The 16,794-nt window shown below is 56.9% G+C and overlaps 1 protein-coding gene across 1 annotated transcript in view; it reads left to right on the top strand.

The window, feature by feature from the left end:
• Positions 1–15,240, top strand: part of LOC121160644 (heat shock transcription factor 2 binding protein) — an 86,445-nt gene extending 71,205 nt beyond the window's left edge. The window contains exon 8 of the mRNA XM_040986606.1: positions 14,602–15,240. Within this exon, the coding sequence (XP_040842540.1) occupies positions 14,602–14,810 (209 nt within the window). The 3' untranslated portion in view covers positions 14,811–15,240. The remainder of the gene's footprint in view (positions 1–14,601) is intronic.
• Positions 15,241–16,794: the final 1,554 nt, after the last annotated feature.

The following is a 16,794-nucleotide window of genomic DNA, read 5'->3' as shown; positions in this document are numbered from 1 at the left end:
TGGCCGTCCATGCTGGCCCTGGCCCCAGGCTTCCGCCTGGCAGTGTATGTGTGCTCTCTGTATTGCCATGCTGAGCCGTCGACAAACCTGGGGCTAGTGCTGTGGCGCAGTCGGGGAAGCCCTGGCCTATAACAGCGGCTGGAAGTGCCTGGAGGTGTGTGGTGACCATTGAGGCAGTCTGCTTGCCGTTTTAGGACCCCTGGTGGCTGCTCATCTTCAGGCTTTGATGAACGTCCCCGGGGCTGATGGGCTGTGTGTCCGTGTGTGGGCCACCTGCCCTTCACATGCCCTTTAGGGGCAGACCCCCCCGGGCCCATCACCTGCTCAGCCCCCGTCTGTGTGATCTCAGTGCGCAGCATCCTGTTGAAAAGGGACAGTGGTGCCAGGCAGAGGGGCAAGGCCTGTGCTGTGAGCAAGGAGTCCAGGCACTGACGGGCCACTGGAAAAGCCTGGGTGTTTCTTTCTACACTGAGCTTTAGTTTTACCATGAAGGCTGGGGGATGGCGTCTGTATGGTCCCCTCTGCAAGTTCATGGGTGCGTCTCTGTTTTAGAGACGTTACACTCCCAGGCCCTCTCAGCCTCTCCAGTACCCTGTTCTCCAGCCTCCTGTCTCCTTGTTGTGTCCTGCAGTGGCTACTGGGAGCAACGTCAGAGCTGTCCCGTCAGCTCTGGAACTGTTGAGTGGAAAAGCCCCTGCAAAGCCAGAAGCTTCCTGCATCAGACCCACTGGAGCCTGTCTCTTGCGTGGCTACTCTGGATGTTGAGGACTGCTGCCTGGGCGCTGAGGCTTTAACTGGGTGGGGGAGGACTACAGGGGCAGGGCAGGACCCCCACCTGTGCTCCCTGAGCTCACAGCATGCTGGGAGCTGCAGGTGTTAGGGTACCTTCCTTGGGGAACTCCTGCAGGTGGGGGTGAGTGGGGGCTGCAGGGTGGGAGTGGAGGCTTGACAGCCAGTGGATTTCATGGCACATGTGCTGTAGTAAGAATGAGGGTGCAGAGATGTGAGGAGGGTGGGATGGGGTTGCTCTTCTGGGTTTTGGACTGGAGACTACCATGAGGTGAAGGACAGGCCATGTCGGGACAGGTCAGCAGAGCATTGTAGACCCAGGGGTGGCAGTGGGAAGGGTCCAGGACAGTACAGAACCAATGGCTGGAGGATGAGAGAGTGCCAGGAGCATGACGAGGGTGGCAGGTGGGCTGTATACCAGGGCTAACTTCAGCCAGCATTCCTGGGCTAGGAAGACCTCCTGGTCCTCATGGGACAAGAGCCACTAGTGTCATAGAGATGGCAGGGTGACACTGAAGGGGACACGAGGGGAGTCCTAGTGGGCTGCTTGCTGCTGGAGCGGTCTGTGCATGGCCGGGAGGGCTGCTGTCAGGCTGGCTGGGGACAGGGCGGCAGAGGGACTCTGCGCTGTGGGTCAGTGCTTAGACCTACTAGAATGACCAGGAGCTCCCAGTGGCACAGCAATGGGTGCTTATCCCACTGTGGGATGGCAGCTTGCTGGTATTCCCATCAGAACCTGTCCAGGATCTGACTGGAGCACGCTGGAGCTGTGGGAGGGCACTGCCACAGCGGCCTGTGCATGGCTCAGCTGGCTCTGAGGGTCCCTGGCTCTGGATCTGGGGTGACGGTTGCTTCTGTGTCCTATGTTAAAGCCCTAGGAACTACAGAGGGCCACCTCCCCTGGGACCGTGAACTCCTGAGAGAGCCAGGAGGCGGAGGAGAGAGGACGGGGTGAGGGTGGGGGCAGGGAGTGGGAGCAGAGCAGGGCCCTGGGGACAGCAGAGCTGGAGGGCTTGCCGGATGGACTTGGCAAATCCTTTTGGTCCCTGCCTGTTTCATTGCCGAGCCCTCATTCCTCATGTCCCTTGTATCTGTGTTTAGAAACCTTCAAGTGCACACACAGTGTGGAAAGAACCTTACACATGCGCCTGAAGGAGCCTTGATGGAGCCTTGATTCTGCACCGGCTAGCTGGGAGGGCATGCGACCCTGGGCAGCAGTCACCCTGTGTCCGCCATCGCTCTGTGGGGTGCTGTGTGCGTGGACTTCTCACGCCATGTGTGTGCTGCTCTTTGTGTGTTGTTGCTGAGGGCTTGCTCAGCTCCACTGACGTGTGGGCGCTGCCCTGGGTACCGAAGGCAGTCAGGCGTCACTCACAGGGGCCCAGCAGTTAGCAGCAGCACCATGGCAACCACCCACTGGGGCTCTGGCCCAGATCCTGGTGATCCTGGTGAGCAGGTGCCTAACCTGCTTCTGGGTGGTCCTCAGGGGTGGACGTGCCGGGCCTGTGCCTGTGCTGGGCAGTCAGCTTGTCCATTCCCTCACACCGGGCCTGTGCCTGTGCAGGGCAGTCAGCATGTCCATTCCCTCACACCGGGCCTGTGCCTGTGCAGGGCAGTCAGCTTGTCCATTCCCTCACACCGGGCCTGTGCCTGTGCAGGGCAGTCAGCATGTCCATTCCCTCACACTGAGCCGTGTGCCTGTTGATCAACAGCCTGAGTGCCAGGGAGCTGTCCTCTCTTAGGGACACTGGGCATGTGGCTTTGGTCACCCTCTGAGGGACGGACCGTTCCCCCACCGTGCTCTTGTTTGTGTTGCTTTGTGCATGTTTCCGCGGCTCCCAGGGGACTGGTCTCTGTTCTGTCTGTCCTGCTGTGCTCTGCCCATTGCCATCAGGCTGCCTGACTGTTAGAGTGGCACTGTGGTTGCTGCCCTACGTCGTGCTGTCCTCACAGTGTCCTATGGGGAGCAGAAGCTCCAGATGTGGCTGTTGCTTGCCTGTAGTACTTAGGGCCCTCCCTGAGGGGCTGTCCCTTTGCCTGGTTGCCATTCTGCGAGTGCCTCGGGTCACCATGCTGGCACTGGAGGTCCCGCCCGGAGGTCTGTCTCTTTGCTCCTCCCACTCTGACCTGTAGTCATCTGAGCCTTGTGTGTGCTGTGCCCACGAGTGGACACCACTGCCTCTCTGCCACCTGAGAATGTCTTGAATAACTCAATTTTATTTTATAGTTTTTTTGGTAGATTTATTTTTATTATTATTATTATTTTTTTATTGGAAAGGCGGATATACAGAGAGGAGAGACAGAGAGGAAGATCTTCCATCCGATGATTCACTCCCCAAGTGAGCGCAACGGTCGATGCTATGCCGATCCGAAGCCAGGAGCCTCTTCCAGGTCTCCCACACGGGTGCAGGGTCCCAAAGCTTTGGGCCGTCCTCGACTGCTTTCCCAGGCCACAGGCAGGGAGCTGGAAGGGAAGTGGGGCTTCCGGGATAGAACCGGCGCCCATATGGGATCCCGGGCGTGCAAGGTGAGGACCTTAACCACTGCGCCACCACGCCGGGCCCTAGTTATTTTTTTTAAATAGTATTTATTTTTATTGGAGAGGCAGATATACAGAAAGGAGGAGAAAGAAGATCTTCCATCCGATGGTTCACTCTTCAAGCTGCTGCAACGGCTGGAGCTGAGCCAATCCAAAGCCAGGAGCCTGGAGCTTCCTCTGGGTCTCTCATGTGGGTGCAGCATCCCAAGGCTTTGGGCTGTCCTTGACTGCTTTCCCAGGCCACAAGCAGGGCGCTGGATAGGAAGCAGGGCTGCCGGGATTAGAACCAGTGCCCATGTGGGATCCTAGCGTGTGCAAGGTGAGGACTTTAGCTGCTAGGCCACCACACAGGGCCCTAAAATTTTATTTTTGTTAATGTTTACATAATTGAGAAGGATGCATGCCCATGTGGACCGCTAATTAGGGTGGGAAGGGTGGAGGAATAGGGGAAAGTGGATGAGACAATTTGTTTCCAATTTTAGTTTTCTTCTTAATGTATCCAGGGCAGGAGGGGAGAGAAGGGAAGAAGCCACACCCAGCATCCTATGCGTCAGCACCCGGGAATGGGGGACAGCCACCCGATGTCATCCCAAGTTCCCTGGGTGGAGCCTGCTCCGAGGGTGCTGCTCAGGTGGTGTCGGTAGTTCTGAGATGCCGTTGGTTCCATTACTCCAAGGGTGAGGGTCCTTCCAGGGTCCACTAGCTCAGATACTTGCTCTCAGTGCTTGGCTGGGAGAGTCGTCCAGTTTGTTCTGCCCTCCTTCCTCTGCCATGGCACTAGATATCCGCTAATGGACTGTTATATCCCCCGTGTGCCATCCACCGAGGAGGCCCCGTTCTGACTCATGCACTCCACCATCAAACCACAGATCCTGTGATTGTCCCTGTGGTTGGAGTTCTGAGTCCAGCAGTTCAGTTGGGGAGATCTCTGAAGAAACCTTGTCTGGTGACCCCAGACCTGACCCCTAAAAGGCAGAGTTCCAGAGAGGGGAAAGCAGAGCCCCTGCATCCATCCACTGGTTCACTCCCCACATGCTGCCGTGCTCAGCACTGAGCCAGGCTGCAGCCAAGGGCCAGGAGCTTCATCCAGGTCTCCTATATTGATGGCAGGGCCCAAACCCTTGCCCATCCTCCACTGCCTTCCCAGGCCATTGGAAGTGGAGCAGCTGGGACCTGATGGTGCTTTGTGGTATTGCAGGTGGAGGCTTAACTCACTGCACCCTGACCAGTCCCATCCTCCATCTTTAAAGGATGGTTGCCCTCTCAGCGAGCCCTCCATTGTGGCAGACCGTGCACACTGCCCTCGATGTGGCTCTCAGACTCCCTGCCCTGCCCTGCGCTGCATCCGCACCTGCTGCATTGGAGTTTCACTGTCAAGTGTGGCACTTGTCAGTTCTGACTGCTCAGCCTCGATGTCTGTAGGCCTTGTTCCTTCACCGGGACTGTTCTCTCGTGTGTTCCCAGCATGGGGGCTCATGGAAGAATTTCTGTGGCTTGCACAGCCTTCAGCCTCCCATCAGGGTGTGCTTGCAAGCAGGTCGCCTCTGTGCTCCATTATCAGTCACCCACACCCTGTCTGTCAGTCCCCCGAGCCCTGTCACCCACCCAAGCCCCGTCAGTCAGTCAGCCCCATCAATCACTCACCTGAGCCCCGTTAGTCAGTCACTTGAGCTGGGGTCAGTCAAGTCGCTCCACCTGTCTGTCCAGCTGAGGAAAGCCCTGTGTTCAGTGGTTTGGCTTCGGCCCTTGTTTGGGTGCTGGGTGTCACACGCTTCCCCTGATCTTTGGCCCTCTGGCGCTGTCAGGTGGCACTAGTTGTGGCCGTGTCTAGAGCATGTAGCCTTGTTGGCTCTGCCTTGGCTCGTCTGTCTCAAGCCTCAGGGGCCCTGCTGCCCCCCAGCTCTCACTTACTTGTGATCTGTTAGCCCTGAAATCACACCACTGTCTGACGTTGTTCTGGGGCACGTTAAACAGGTTGTCACGGCAGACGCAGGGTGGGGGACAAGGCCTGACCGCTGGCAGGTGTGGTCTCCTGTCCCCGCCCTCGCTGTGCACTCCCTGTGCCCTGCCTCTAGGGCTCCCTGGGCCCTGAGACGAGGAAGCTGCTAGCGTGGGATTGGGGTACCTGAAAGGCGGGAGAGAGGGTGGGCATGGCGGCCTTGAGCAGACTCCGCCATCTGTGGGGATGTTGGATTCTCTGTCGGGAACTCCTGTCAGATTCCTCATCTGTGTGTGTGTCTACTCTCCCACCCGTGATGGGCTGACCGTTGAAGTCCAAGCCCTGTCCCTTAGGGTGTGGCCGTGTTTGGAAGGAGTTAAGGACACACCAGGGTGGCCACGTTCTCTGAGAGGAAGAGAAAAGAGCAGAGTTGACCCACAGAGAGGAAGGCAGCCCAGCTGACAGCCTGGTCTGGCCCGGGCCTTGTATCCTGAGAATGCAGACCTCCACAGACTCAGTGTCATCCGTGCTGAATACCAGCACGTACCCTCAGCCTGCTGACCCCTGTGTCTGACCCTCGGCCTACTGACCCCCATGTTGGACCCTCAGCCTGGTAACCCTTAGCCTGCTGACCCCCGTGTCTGACCCTCAGCCCACTGACCCTCTGTCAAACCCTGGACCCACTGATCCCCATGTCTAATCCTCAGCCTGCTGTCCCAATGTTGGACCTTTAGCCCACTGACCCCCCTTTTGGACCCTTGGCCCACTGACCCCCATGTCTGACCCCCGGCCTGCTGACCTGTATCTGGTGTCTCCACAGCCTGTTGTCTCACAGTTGGAACCGAGGGCACTGGGCCTTTACCATGAGGGGCTTCAAAACTATTACTGATTGTTACTGATTTGAAAGGCAGACACATACTTGTACAGAGAGACAGACATGCACACAGATGACAGGCAAGCTTTCATTTGGGGGTTCGCTCCCCCGAAGCCTGCAGCAGCAGGGTGGGCAGCCAGAGGCAGGACCCTGAATCCGTCTGGGTGATGGAAACATAGATGCTGAGCCGTTTCCGTCCCGGGACATGTGTTAGCAGAGGTGGCGCCGCACTGGACCAGGCGCTGTAGGCATCCCGAGCAGCATCTTGGCCCTTGTGCGAGGTTCTGTGTGTGAGCGGCCCGGGGCTGGGCTGTGCTTAGTGTGTGTGGGTTGCGGGCCTCTCCTACTTGTTTCCCTGTCGTCCCGGGCAGTAGTCTGGCCTGTGCCCCTGCATGGTCGCAGTGAAGCCAAGAGGGAGGAGGAGTGTGCTGTCAGCATGTTAGCAAGTCATGGTCTTCTAGTGACCTGCCCACAGGCGCTGGCCTCCCGAGAGTCCCCCGCCCGTGGGTTCGTCGGGGCTGGTGGGAGGGTGTGACCTACGGAAGATTTCCTGGGCTGGCCAGGCTCTGGACAATCTTTGCCTGCAGCTGCCCTGTGCAGGGCTGGCCCTCCCCTGCCCTGGCCACCAGGGCTGCCACCTTCTCGCTTCCTCACTGTGAGAGCCTGATGACAAAACCTCAAAGGTCAGGGTCCCTCCACGGCAATGACCCTGGTGTTTTCTGCTTGTGGCACACCCCAGCTTCCAGCAGTGTGTCCAAGTGACCTGCCAAATGTTCTGTCGGGTGGCCTGGCAGCTGCGCCTCCAATTCTAGAAGACCAGCTTGCCGAGGCCTGCATAAGCTGGCGGTCTCCTAGAGGTAAGGATGGAGAGTGGTTCCTGTGCTCTTGGCGTGTCAGGGCTGGCGCTGATAAGCTGCCAGTTGGCGGGGCACAGCTGAGGATGATGGCCGACGGTGCTGGGCCATGTTGTGGCCCTGTCAGAGGCAGGAGCCCCTGGGCTCTCAGGTCCATGGAGGAGGGCGAGGGCCACAAGAGGAGCCCAGGGCACTGCAGGCTGGGAGGGGCAAGTCAGCCGCCAGGGCTGCTTTTCAACTCTGCGAGCCATTGTTGGCCACCGGAGTGCAGGGAGGACATACAGGGATTCCCCTCTCCACATGTCCTGGTGTTGCTGGGTGCAGGGGTCCAGGAAGGATTCGGCCAGGAGGCCCCAGGAAGCCATGGAGGGGGTCTGGGGTGTGGCAGAGTGGCATGGCTTGGGACGTTGCTGCAGTGTCGATGTGTCTGGGATACACCAGCCTTCTGCCGCATGTGAGTCTCCAGGAGGCAGCCCCGTGCCTTTGTGTAATCTGGGATGCTTTTTCCTGAGGTTGGAAGGACCAGGGCAGGGGTGGGATGGAGGCAAAGCTGTGTGGAAAGCAGGGTGTTGGCCTTGTGACACCAGGTGACGCAGGTTCCTGGGATTTGGGGAGAGAGGTTCCAAGCAGGCATCCGTGGGTGGGAAGTGTGACATTCCCAGGAGCTGGAGCACCAGTAGTGAGTCACTGACAGGGCCGCGGGAGGCCTGGCGCGGCAGAGGTCTGAGCATGGCGGGGGTGTGGGAGGCCGGAGAAGAGGCAGACTCCGGTGGGAGGCCATCAACCTGCATGGCCAGCACCAGCGCATGCAGCAGGAGACCAGGCACAGCTCAGGACAGAGCAGGGCTGGGAGAGGCGACAGCTGGCCGCAACAGCAAACAGCTTCTTGAACATTTCCAGCGAAAACAAAAACTGGACAGTACCTGGAGGCCAGTGTGGGGTCAAGGAGGAGGATGTCCTTGCCACCCTCCTCTGTTCATTGAGGCTGGTCAGCACCGGCTTCGTGTTGCTGCTGCCCAGTCCCTGTGCCTACGTGCCCAGGAGCTGCCCGGGAGGCAGGCTGTGGCCCGAGGGGGCCATGGAGGGGAGTGGGCTGCGTGTGTGCTGTGGGCTGCACCACAGTCTTGGAGCTGCCAACGTGTGGTCTAGCTGCACTGGGGGCACATTGGCGCTATCTCAGAGTTCACCTGTGGGCCACGAAGAAGGGGTCTGCCTCTGCTTTCTGCTTGTGCCACAGAAATTCAAGTAGCATTACAACGGTTACACATTTTCACTGGTGGTGAGAAAGAATTGTAAGGGGCTGCTCTTGTGGCACGGTAGGTGGCGCTGCTTCTTAGTGATGTCGGCATCCCACATTGGGGTGCAGGTTCTAGTTCCGGCTGCTCCGCTTCCCATCCAGCTCCTTGCTGATGTATGTGGAAAGGCATTGGAATATGCCCCAAGTCCTTGGGCCTCTGCACCCATTGGGAGACCTGGATGGAGCTCCTGGCTCCTGGCCTCAGCCTGACTCAGCCCTGGCTGTTGCAGCCACTGGGGAGTGAATGGTAGAAGGTAGATTGATTCTCTCTGTCCCTCCCTCCTTATATCCTTAACTCTGTTGTTCTTTCACATAAATAGATTATAATATTGTCCTACAATTGTCCTACAGGGGTGTGCTCTGCCCCTCCTTATGCCCCCTATCCTGCAGGGATGTGCTTTGACCCTCCTCCGGTCCCCCTGTCCTGCCTGCCCAAGGTGGTGTATTTTGGGTCAAGTGAACAGCAGTGGTTACCTTAACATGGCTGTGATTCATAGTGGAGCCGTGGGGTAAACTTCCGTCCCGTTCCTTGCTTCCCATGGTAGCACTCCTTCTGTTTAGTTTCTGTGTTTGTTACGAGGGCTCCCACCCAGGTCTGCACTACTTCACCCACTTCCTCTTAGTGTCACGTGTGTGGATGAGCCAGCCGGGTAGTGTTGTGAGCTCTGTTCCTGTGGTGCTCATCCCATCCCCAGCTCTGCTGTCCACATTCCAGAGTCCTGCTAACCTCCAGGAGGGATTCTGTCAGAAACACTGGTAGTTCACTCAGTGTCACGGTCGTGGTGTGGTTTAGCTCACAGTGTCACCCTGTACTGTCATAGTTTGGTCGGGTATAACATTCTAATTAGAGTGAAGCCCTCATTCCGTGATCTCTCTCCGAGAGGTACAGCAGGCTTAATTGATGGTATAGTGACAGGGATCCCTTAGTGCCTCCTACTCCAGGGCCAGGGATGGAGCCTGTGGAGGAGGGGAGGCCTTCAATGTGTTGGGAACTCAGTGGTCAGGGACTCCCAGCAGCTAAAGGCCTCTCTTCTTTGGTGCTTTTATTGGGCCCGTGGCCTGGTGGTTCTTAACTCCTTGGAGGCCATGTGGACATGAGACTGTCCACAGAAATGAGTGTGACAAAGTGGTTGCTGGGGGCAGTACCAGCACAGCACCCAGAGTGGGGGAGTGGATATCACAGTTAGTCGGAGGGGATAACCTGGTCCTTGCACAGCCCTGGAGGTCTTGGGGGGACCCTTATCCCTGCTTTACCTCCTGCTTGCTGACGTCACACTTCCCAGCATTCTCTAGACTACAGTGCAGTCCATAACTGACGGGTTGGGACAGGCCACCCAAAAAACCATGCCAGCTCAGGGGTAACCTTGCCCTTAGACTTGGCAGTGCTAGTAGATGCAGAGACAGTGTTCTGGACAGCCTCATAGCTATCATTCACAGCTTCCCCGAGAGGCCATCCAGTCTCCTGAGTGGCCAGGAGGGCGTGTACTGTGGTCACGAGTCTCTACATGATGCTACTCCTATCACGGATGGCCTTGGCCAGGGGGCTAAGCAGTGCAGGAGGCAATAGCTGATGACCTTGAGTTATACCATGCATGGCTCATGCCATCCCAAACATGGGGGCTTGGACAGAGGGGTTCCTGGAGGGTGGTCGTCTTGTTGGTGATGAGCGTCTTATTCTCAGCCTTGACCATGCCAACAACTCAGTCATTGGTGGAATCACATGGACCCTGTCATGGAATCACATGGACCCTGTCATGGAGTCACATGGAACCCTCTGTGGGAGAGTCATGTGGACTGTGAGGCTGTTAAGGAACTAGTCACTGATTGTGACAGCATGTGCTTGAGCCCTTCAGACCAGGCCCCAGTGCACCCAGATCGTCCATTGCCCCCTCACCATCCTGTGTCAGAGGTGCACTGGCACCACATAAGATGACACGGCTGCCTGTCCACCCAGATCGTCCATTGCCCCCTCACCATCCTGTGTCGGAGGTGCACTGGCACCACACAAGATGACACGGCTGCCTGTCCACCCAGATCGTCCATTGCCCCCTCACCATCCTGTGTCAGAGGTGCACTGGCACCACACGAGACGACATGGCTGCCTGTCCAGAGAGCTTGTGCCCAGGACTGCTGGGAAATCGGATTTCTGAGTCTGGTACTTGATCTGCCGTGGATGTCCACGGGCTCAGGGTAGCTGTTTCTGACTGAGACTCGTGATATGCTGTGTGGGTCACCTTGGCCCGGCCAACCCACCTCCAGGTCTGGAAACCTCTCTCGGATGACTTTGGATGATGGGATGTTGAGGAGTTGTCTCCTCTCGGGTGACTTGGAGCTCCCTCCCTTTGGCTGCATGTGCTGCCTGTGTGCTAGAGTTCCGTTCTAGAAGTCTCCTCCAGTCCTGGCCTTCCACCACTACCTTCAGGAGATTCCGCAGTCTTTCTGTCCTTCTCATTGATGTCTTCTGCTCTTCTATCCAGGAATTTAACTTCCAGTTCTGCTGGTGGGTTTGTTCTGAAACGGTCTTGAGTTCGTGGCTTAGCAGGTTAGGGTGCCACTTCTGTGCTGGCATCCCTTGGTGGATTGCTCATTTGGATCCTAGCTGCTTCCAGTCTAGTTCCCTACTAATGCATGAGGCAGGGCAGTGGAAGACGGTCCAAGTCCTTGGGCCCTGCCTCCATGGGGGAGTACAGGACAGAGTTCCTGGCTCCTGGCTTTGGGCTGGGCCGGACGTGCTGTTAACGCCAGCTGGGAAGTGAACCAGCAGATAGAAGATCCATCTCTCTCAATGTTTGTCTTTCTGTGGGTCTACCTTTCAAATGATCACTTCATTTAGAGAAAAAAAGAAGTTATATTATTGCTTAATGGATAATGCAATTATCTCCTTGTGGAAGGTGCTAACAATAGTTTTTAAAAAGTTCTGTGGGGCTGATGTTGTGGCCTAGTGAATTAGACGTTTTAATCTCTTATGGGATGTGGACGTTGTAATGTCCACATCCCGTATTGGGTTCCTGTTCAAGTTCCACCTATTCCACTTCTGACTCAACTCCCTGCCTAGGAAAAGCAGCAAAAGATGTCCCAGATGCTTGAACCTGTGCACCCATGTGGTAGAAGTTCCCATTAGAAGAAGTTCCTGGCTTCGCGTGGCCCAGCCGTGACTGCTGCAATTTTGGGAGTAAACCAGCAGAAGGAAGCTCTGTCTCTTTCTGTGAAACTGCTTTCTGGTTAGTCTTTATGACAAAGCTTTCTTCTTACCACATGATCTCTCTCTTCTTTTTCCCTCCTCTGGTTTTTGTTGGGAATGCCACCCATCTGCCTTTCTCAGGGCCTGATGTTTCCAAACAGTGCTGGTTGGAAGCAGGGTTGGAGACTGGCCAGCACTGTGAGCTGGTGCGGCCTCACTGTGAGCTGGTGCGGCCTCACTGTGAGCTGGTGTGGCCCGCACTGTGAGCTAGGGTCTGTGGGTCAGACCTTAGACTAGGTCCTCTTAGGTGCCTCACACCATCCATCTCCTGTCTACAGGGCGAAGGCTGGCTGGCTCCCCCAACACGGGGCTGAATGGGAGTATGAAGTGACTTGCTCTGCACATTCCCCAGGTGGGACCACGGGGTTCCTTAGGAAATGGTTGCACATCTCTGGAATGGGGCCATTGTCCAGGACCGCTTTCTTCTGGTACGCTGCAGGCCCCTTCTGTACCCTCTTCTCAGCTGAAGGATGTTTGGGCTCCTTCTAGCTTTGGGCAGTTCTGAGTAGAGACACAATAAGCAGGGGTTTCTGTAAGCATCAGCTCATATTTATTTTGGGTAAATATTTCTAAGTTGGATTTGTGGGTGGTATGACAATCCTATTTGAATTTATAAGAAACTGCCAAATGGCTTTCCCCAGTGGCTATGCCTAAATTTCGGGTGACTTAGAGTTCTAGTTGCTCCTGATTCTGGTCAACACTTGGTGTTGCCAGATTATTTTTAGTTTTAAAATGTAGCCATTCTTTTAGAAACATTTTCTTTCCTTGGTTCTTTCCTTTCCTTCTCTCCTTAGTCCTTGTTTTCTTTTTCGACTTTCATATATTCATGTTGTCTTTGGTGACCTCCCGTCGGTCAGTTTGCTCTCCAGACACCCATAGCCATCAGGGCTGGGCTGTGCTGTGGCAGGAGGCATGTGTCACCAAGTACTGGAGACTGAACCCAGGCCCTCTGCTACGTGGGTGCCCCCATGACTCCCTGACGGACGGCACCTTATTGCTGTCACTGTGGGTGTGTCTGAAGCTGCCCTGGGCACGTGGAAGGCCATCTTCTGCAGGTGTTAAGTGGTGTGTGTGAGTGTCTGCGGGGGGACTGAGAGCAGGGCTCAAGTACTGGCTGTTCTGCTTCTAGCAGCTCCCTGCTAATGCGCCTGGGAAAGCCACCCACGCGGGCTCCCGCCACCCACACAGGGACCCATGAGAAGCTCCTGGTGCGGCCTGGCCCCGCTGTGACCATCGTGGGGCCATGAGAAGCTCGTGGTGTGGCCTGGCCCCGCCGTGACCATCGTGGGGCCATGAGAAGCTCCTGGTGTGGCCTGGCCCCGCTGTGACCATCGTGGGGCCATGAGAACCTCGTGGTGCGGCCTGGCCCCGCTGTGACCATCGTGGGGCCATGAGAAGCTCGTGGTGCGGCCTGGCCCCGCCGTGACCATCGTGGGGCCATGAGAAGCTCGTGGTGCGGCCTGGCCCCGCCGTGACCATCGTGGGGCCATGAGAAGCTCGTGGTGCGGCCTGGCCCCGCCGTGACCATGGAGGCCTTGGGAGGAGAATTAGCAGATAGACCATCCCTCTGTCTTCCCCCGTTTTCTTGTATCTACAGTTCAAATGCAGAAGTGGATCTTTGCTAAGCAGTCACGGGAGCCAGCATGCTAAGGCTGTGCCTCTGCCCGTGAATTTCTGCTCGGTATCCCACGCTACGCCGCTCTGTCTTCTGAGGTTCCAGTGTTTAGAAAGGTGTTATGTTGTCTGGTGCATCGACCTCGTAGTTATTCCATGACCCTCTTTGTCCTGTTAAAATTTGTTCTGATGTCTGATTTCATAAGGCAGCTTTGCAGCCTTCTGATTAGTGTTTGTGTGGTGTAGTTTTATGTATTTTTATTTGTAACCCGTGTATTTATATTTAATTTGGATTTCTGATAGAAAGCATATATCTGGGTCTTGCTTTTGGAGTTTTGTTTTGTTAATTGTTTATATAAGAGGGAGAGAGAGAAGCAGGTACTGCTTGATCCTGTGAACTGGTTTACAGCGGCTGAGGTGGACTGGGGCTAGAGGCACAGTGGGCAGAGCGTTCCACATCCCCTCGCCACTGCTGGTCCCTACCGTCTGCCTGGAGCGGAGCAGGCAGGGCCCACTCCTTGTTCTGTCTTTGTATTAGTTTCTCAATGTTGTTTTCACTTAATGTTCTTTTAAAGTTTCATATATTTAGTTTTATTTATTTGGAAGATGTCTGTCCACTGGTTTACTCCCCAGAAACCTGTGAGAGCCAGGCTAGGGCCAGGCCAGAGAAGGGCTCCAGGAGTCAGTCCAGGGTCCACGAGGGGCGAGAGGGGCAGGCTGGCAGAGGGGAGCTGGGGCGTCAGCCAGGTATCCTCACGGTGGGGTCTGGGCATCCTGAGAAGCCCCCAGACCCTGTACTCAGGGCCTGCCCTAATGGAGCTGTTCACATGAAGACAGGGACAGAACAGCATCTCCCCAGTTTTATCTTCTACTGGATAATTTCAGTATTCTGCATTATCTTATACCTTAAACAGCTTTCAGTATCTGGTACAAAGTTTATAATACTGTCTCTACTGAATATTATTGTGCTGCTCCAAGTGGAGCATGTTACTAATTGTGCTGCTACTGCGGAGCCTGCTGTGGGCTCGCCCTCACTGGGAGGGACCGTGTCCCTGAGCCGGGCTGCAGCCACGGAGCTTGCTGTGGGATCATGTCCCTGAGTTGGGCTGCAGCCACGGAGCTTGCTGTGGGCTCGCCCTCACTGGGAGGGACCGTGTCCCTGAGTCGGGCTGCAGCCACGGAGCTTGCTGTGGGCTCGCCCTCACTGGGAGGGACCATGTCCCCGAGTTGGGCGGCAGCCATGGAGCCTGCTGTGGGATCATGTCCCTGAGTTGGGCTGTAGCCACGGAGCCCGCTGTGGGCTCACCCTCACTGGGAGGGACCATGTCCCTGAGTTGGGCTGCAGCCACGGAGCCTGCTGTGGGCTTGCCCTCACTGGGAGGGAGCCCCCAGCACATGTCCCTGAGTCGGGCTGCAGCCATGACTCACCCTCACTGCACTGTCCCCTCTCCTAGATCCTGACGCCGAGGTGTGCCTTCATGCCCTGCGGCTCGTCCAGTCTGTGCTTCTGGAGCCTGAGGTCTTCTCCAAAGCAGCTCCCGAGCTCCGGAGCTCCCTGCCCCTGCAGCGCATCCTGGCCATGAGCAAGAGCCGTAACAGCCACCTGCAGGCGGCCGCCCGGGAACTCCTAGAGGACCTCCGTGCCCTGGAGCAGGATGCATAGCTGTGCCCTGCCCAGGGCTTGCCGGAGGCCGTCACTCTATCCGCCTCCGGTATTATGACCACGTGTTGCAGGTGGCAAATCACAGTTGACTGGAGATGGACATGAACTGATAGGTACACTGCGCCGCTCCCTGTGGGAGTGACTGTGCTGCCCAGGGAGACCAGCACAGGGCCCACCCCCGAATATAGGCTGTGTCCACCTGCTGGACGGGCCGTGCCGCTCCTGCCTGCAGGTCGGCTTGCCCGGAGCAGCTGCCTGTACCTGATGCATCCCGGCACCACGGGAGTGCACACGGCCGGCGTTCCCCAAGATTCAGTTCCTACACACAGTTCATTCAGTTCATTTTCTCTCTAGTGGGCATAGTGAGCCCCCAGCACATCCAACCACCCATGGGACCTTCTGTTTACCAGCCGCTTTAGGTGGCCTTGGGCATTTCAGATCCGTATTTTTTTGTGCTATTTTATTTTTGAATAAAGTCAGAAGAGTCACTGTGTTAGGACTGCTGCTTTGCGGAGCTACCTTTTCACTCTGCACCCTCAAGTACCCTGGCCAGCAGGAGGCGCTCTGTGCACCGGTCCCAGCTCTGTGCACCCTCAAGTACCCTGGCCAGCAGGAGGCGCTCTGTGCACCGGTCCCAGCTCTGTGGCATCAGTGGGGAGCCCAGCTTCCCGCTCATGGACTGGAGTGCGTGCTGTCCATCTCAGCACCTGCTCTGTGCTTGGGCGTGCTTGCATCTCCGCCCCCAGCACATGTGTACTCCAGTCTGCTTGCTGTCACTCTGTCCAACACGCCCTGGGCCCCTGGTGGGGGGCAGGAGAAGCACGGTGCCCCCCACTGACATGGATGTGTGCAGCAAGAGCCACTCGGCATCTGCTGCCCAGAGCCCTGGACACAGGCTGGTGCCACCAGAGGCAGAGCCAGGGTCATGTGGAGAATGCAGCCATAGGTGCTGTGTGGGTCTGTGGGTGCCACCTGCAGCCTGGGGCCACAGCCTCTGTGGCTCCTGGTGTGGGGAGGTGACCAGAACAAGCTGGTGCCCCTGGAGCTGCAATGGCCGGCAGTGTGTAGAGGAGGGAGATTGGATTGTGGCCAGGGGCAGAGGGTGGCAGGCCCAGGGGAGGCGAACCACACAGTGCAGGAAAGAGTAAGGCCAGTTCTGCGGAGGACGCCCTGTCTCCTCGCCCTCAAGGACGGTGGCTTGACCACAGGCCGGCTGAGGGGACATGCGGGTAGAGAAACTGTCGCTCCCACTGTCCTGTGAATCTCAAAATCGGCAGCATTTGTGAACGTAATGGCGGAAGCCCACCTCTTGTGTTAAGTGCCAGAGCTCTTTCCTTAGCACCAGAACTGAATCCTGGCAGCCTTGCCCACGTGCCTGCCTCTCTGAGGGCCCTGCTGCCCAGTGGCCCACAGCTTCCTGCCCAGTGTGATGCAGGGTGGCGCGGGGCGCCTGGCCCTCCTGCATGGTCAGGTTGCGTGCAGCTGCTTGTCTGTCACTGATGCAGGATGTTGTGTCAGTTTAAGTACTAAGCACAGGACCACAGAGTAGCAGACCGAGGCTCGGAGTCAGGCCGAGATGAGGAATTGGCATTGTGGCACGGCAAATTAAGCCACCACCTGCAATGCAGGACTCTCTGAGTCCCGGCTGCTCCACCTCCCAGCCAGCTCCCTGTTTGTGGCCTGGGAGTGCAGCGAAGGATGGCCCAAGTGCTTGGGTCCCTGCACCCACGTGGCAGACTCAGGAGAAGCTCCTGGCTCCTGGCTGGCCTGGTTCAGTCCCAACTCTTGGCAGCCATCAGAGAAGTAGGCTCTGTCTCCTCCCCTTTTCTAACTCTGCCTTTCAAATAAATCAGCACTGAAGAAGGAAGGAGGTTGGTGAAGGCTGAGTATGCCGTTACTCCAGTTCCGTGGGCTGTGACAACAGCAGGGCTGAACCAAGAGGCAGGCAGTCTCATTCCCCAGGAAGCGCTGAGGTCAGCTCCAC

Source organism: Ochotona curzoniae, unplaced genomic scaffold (genome assembly GCF_017591425.1).
Source record: "Ochotona curzoniae isolate NIBS_2020 unplaced genomic scaffold, NIBS_Ocur_1.0 contig_4516, whole genome shotgun sequence".
NCBI lineage: Eukaryota > Metazoa > Chordata > Mammalia > Lagomorpha > Ochotonidae > Ochotona > Ochotona curzoniae.
The sequence above is the reverse complement of the archived record's forward strand: the minus strand, read 5'-3'. Positions and strand labels throughout refer to the sequence as shown.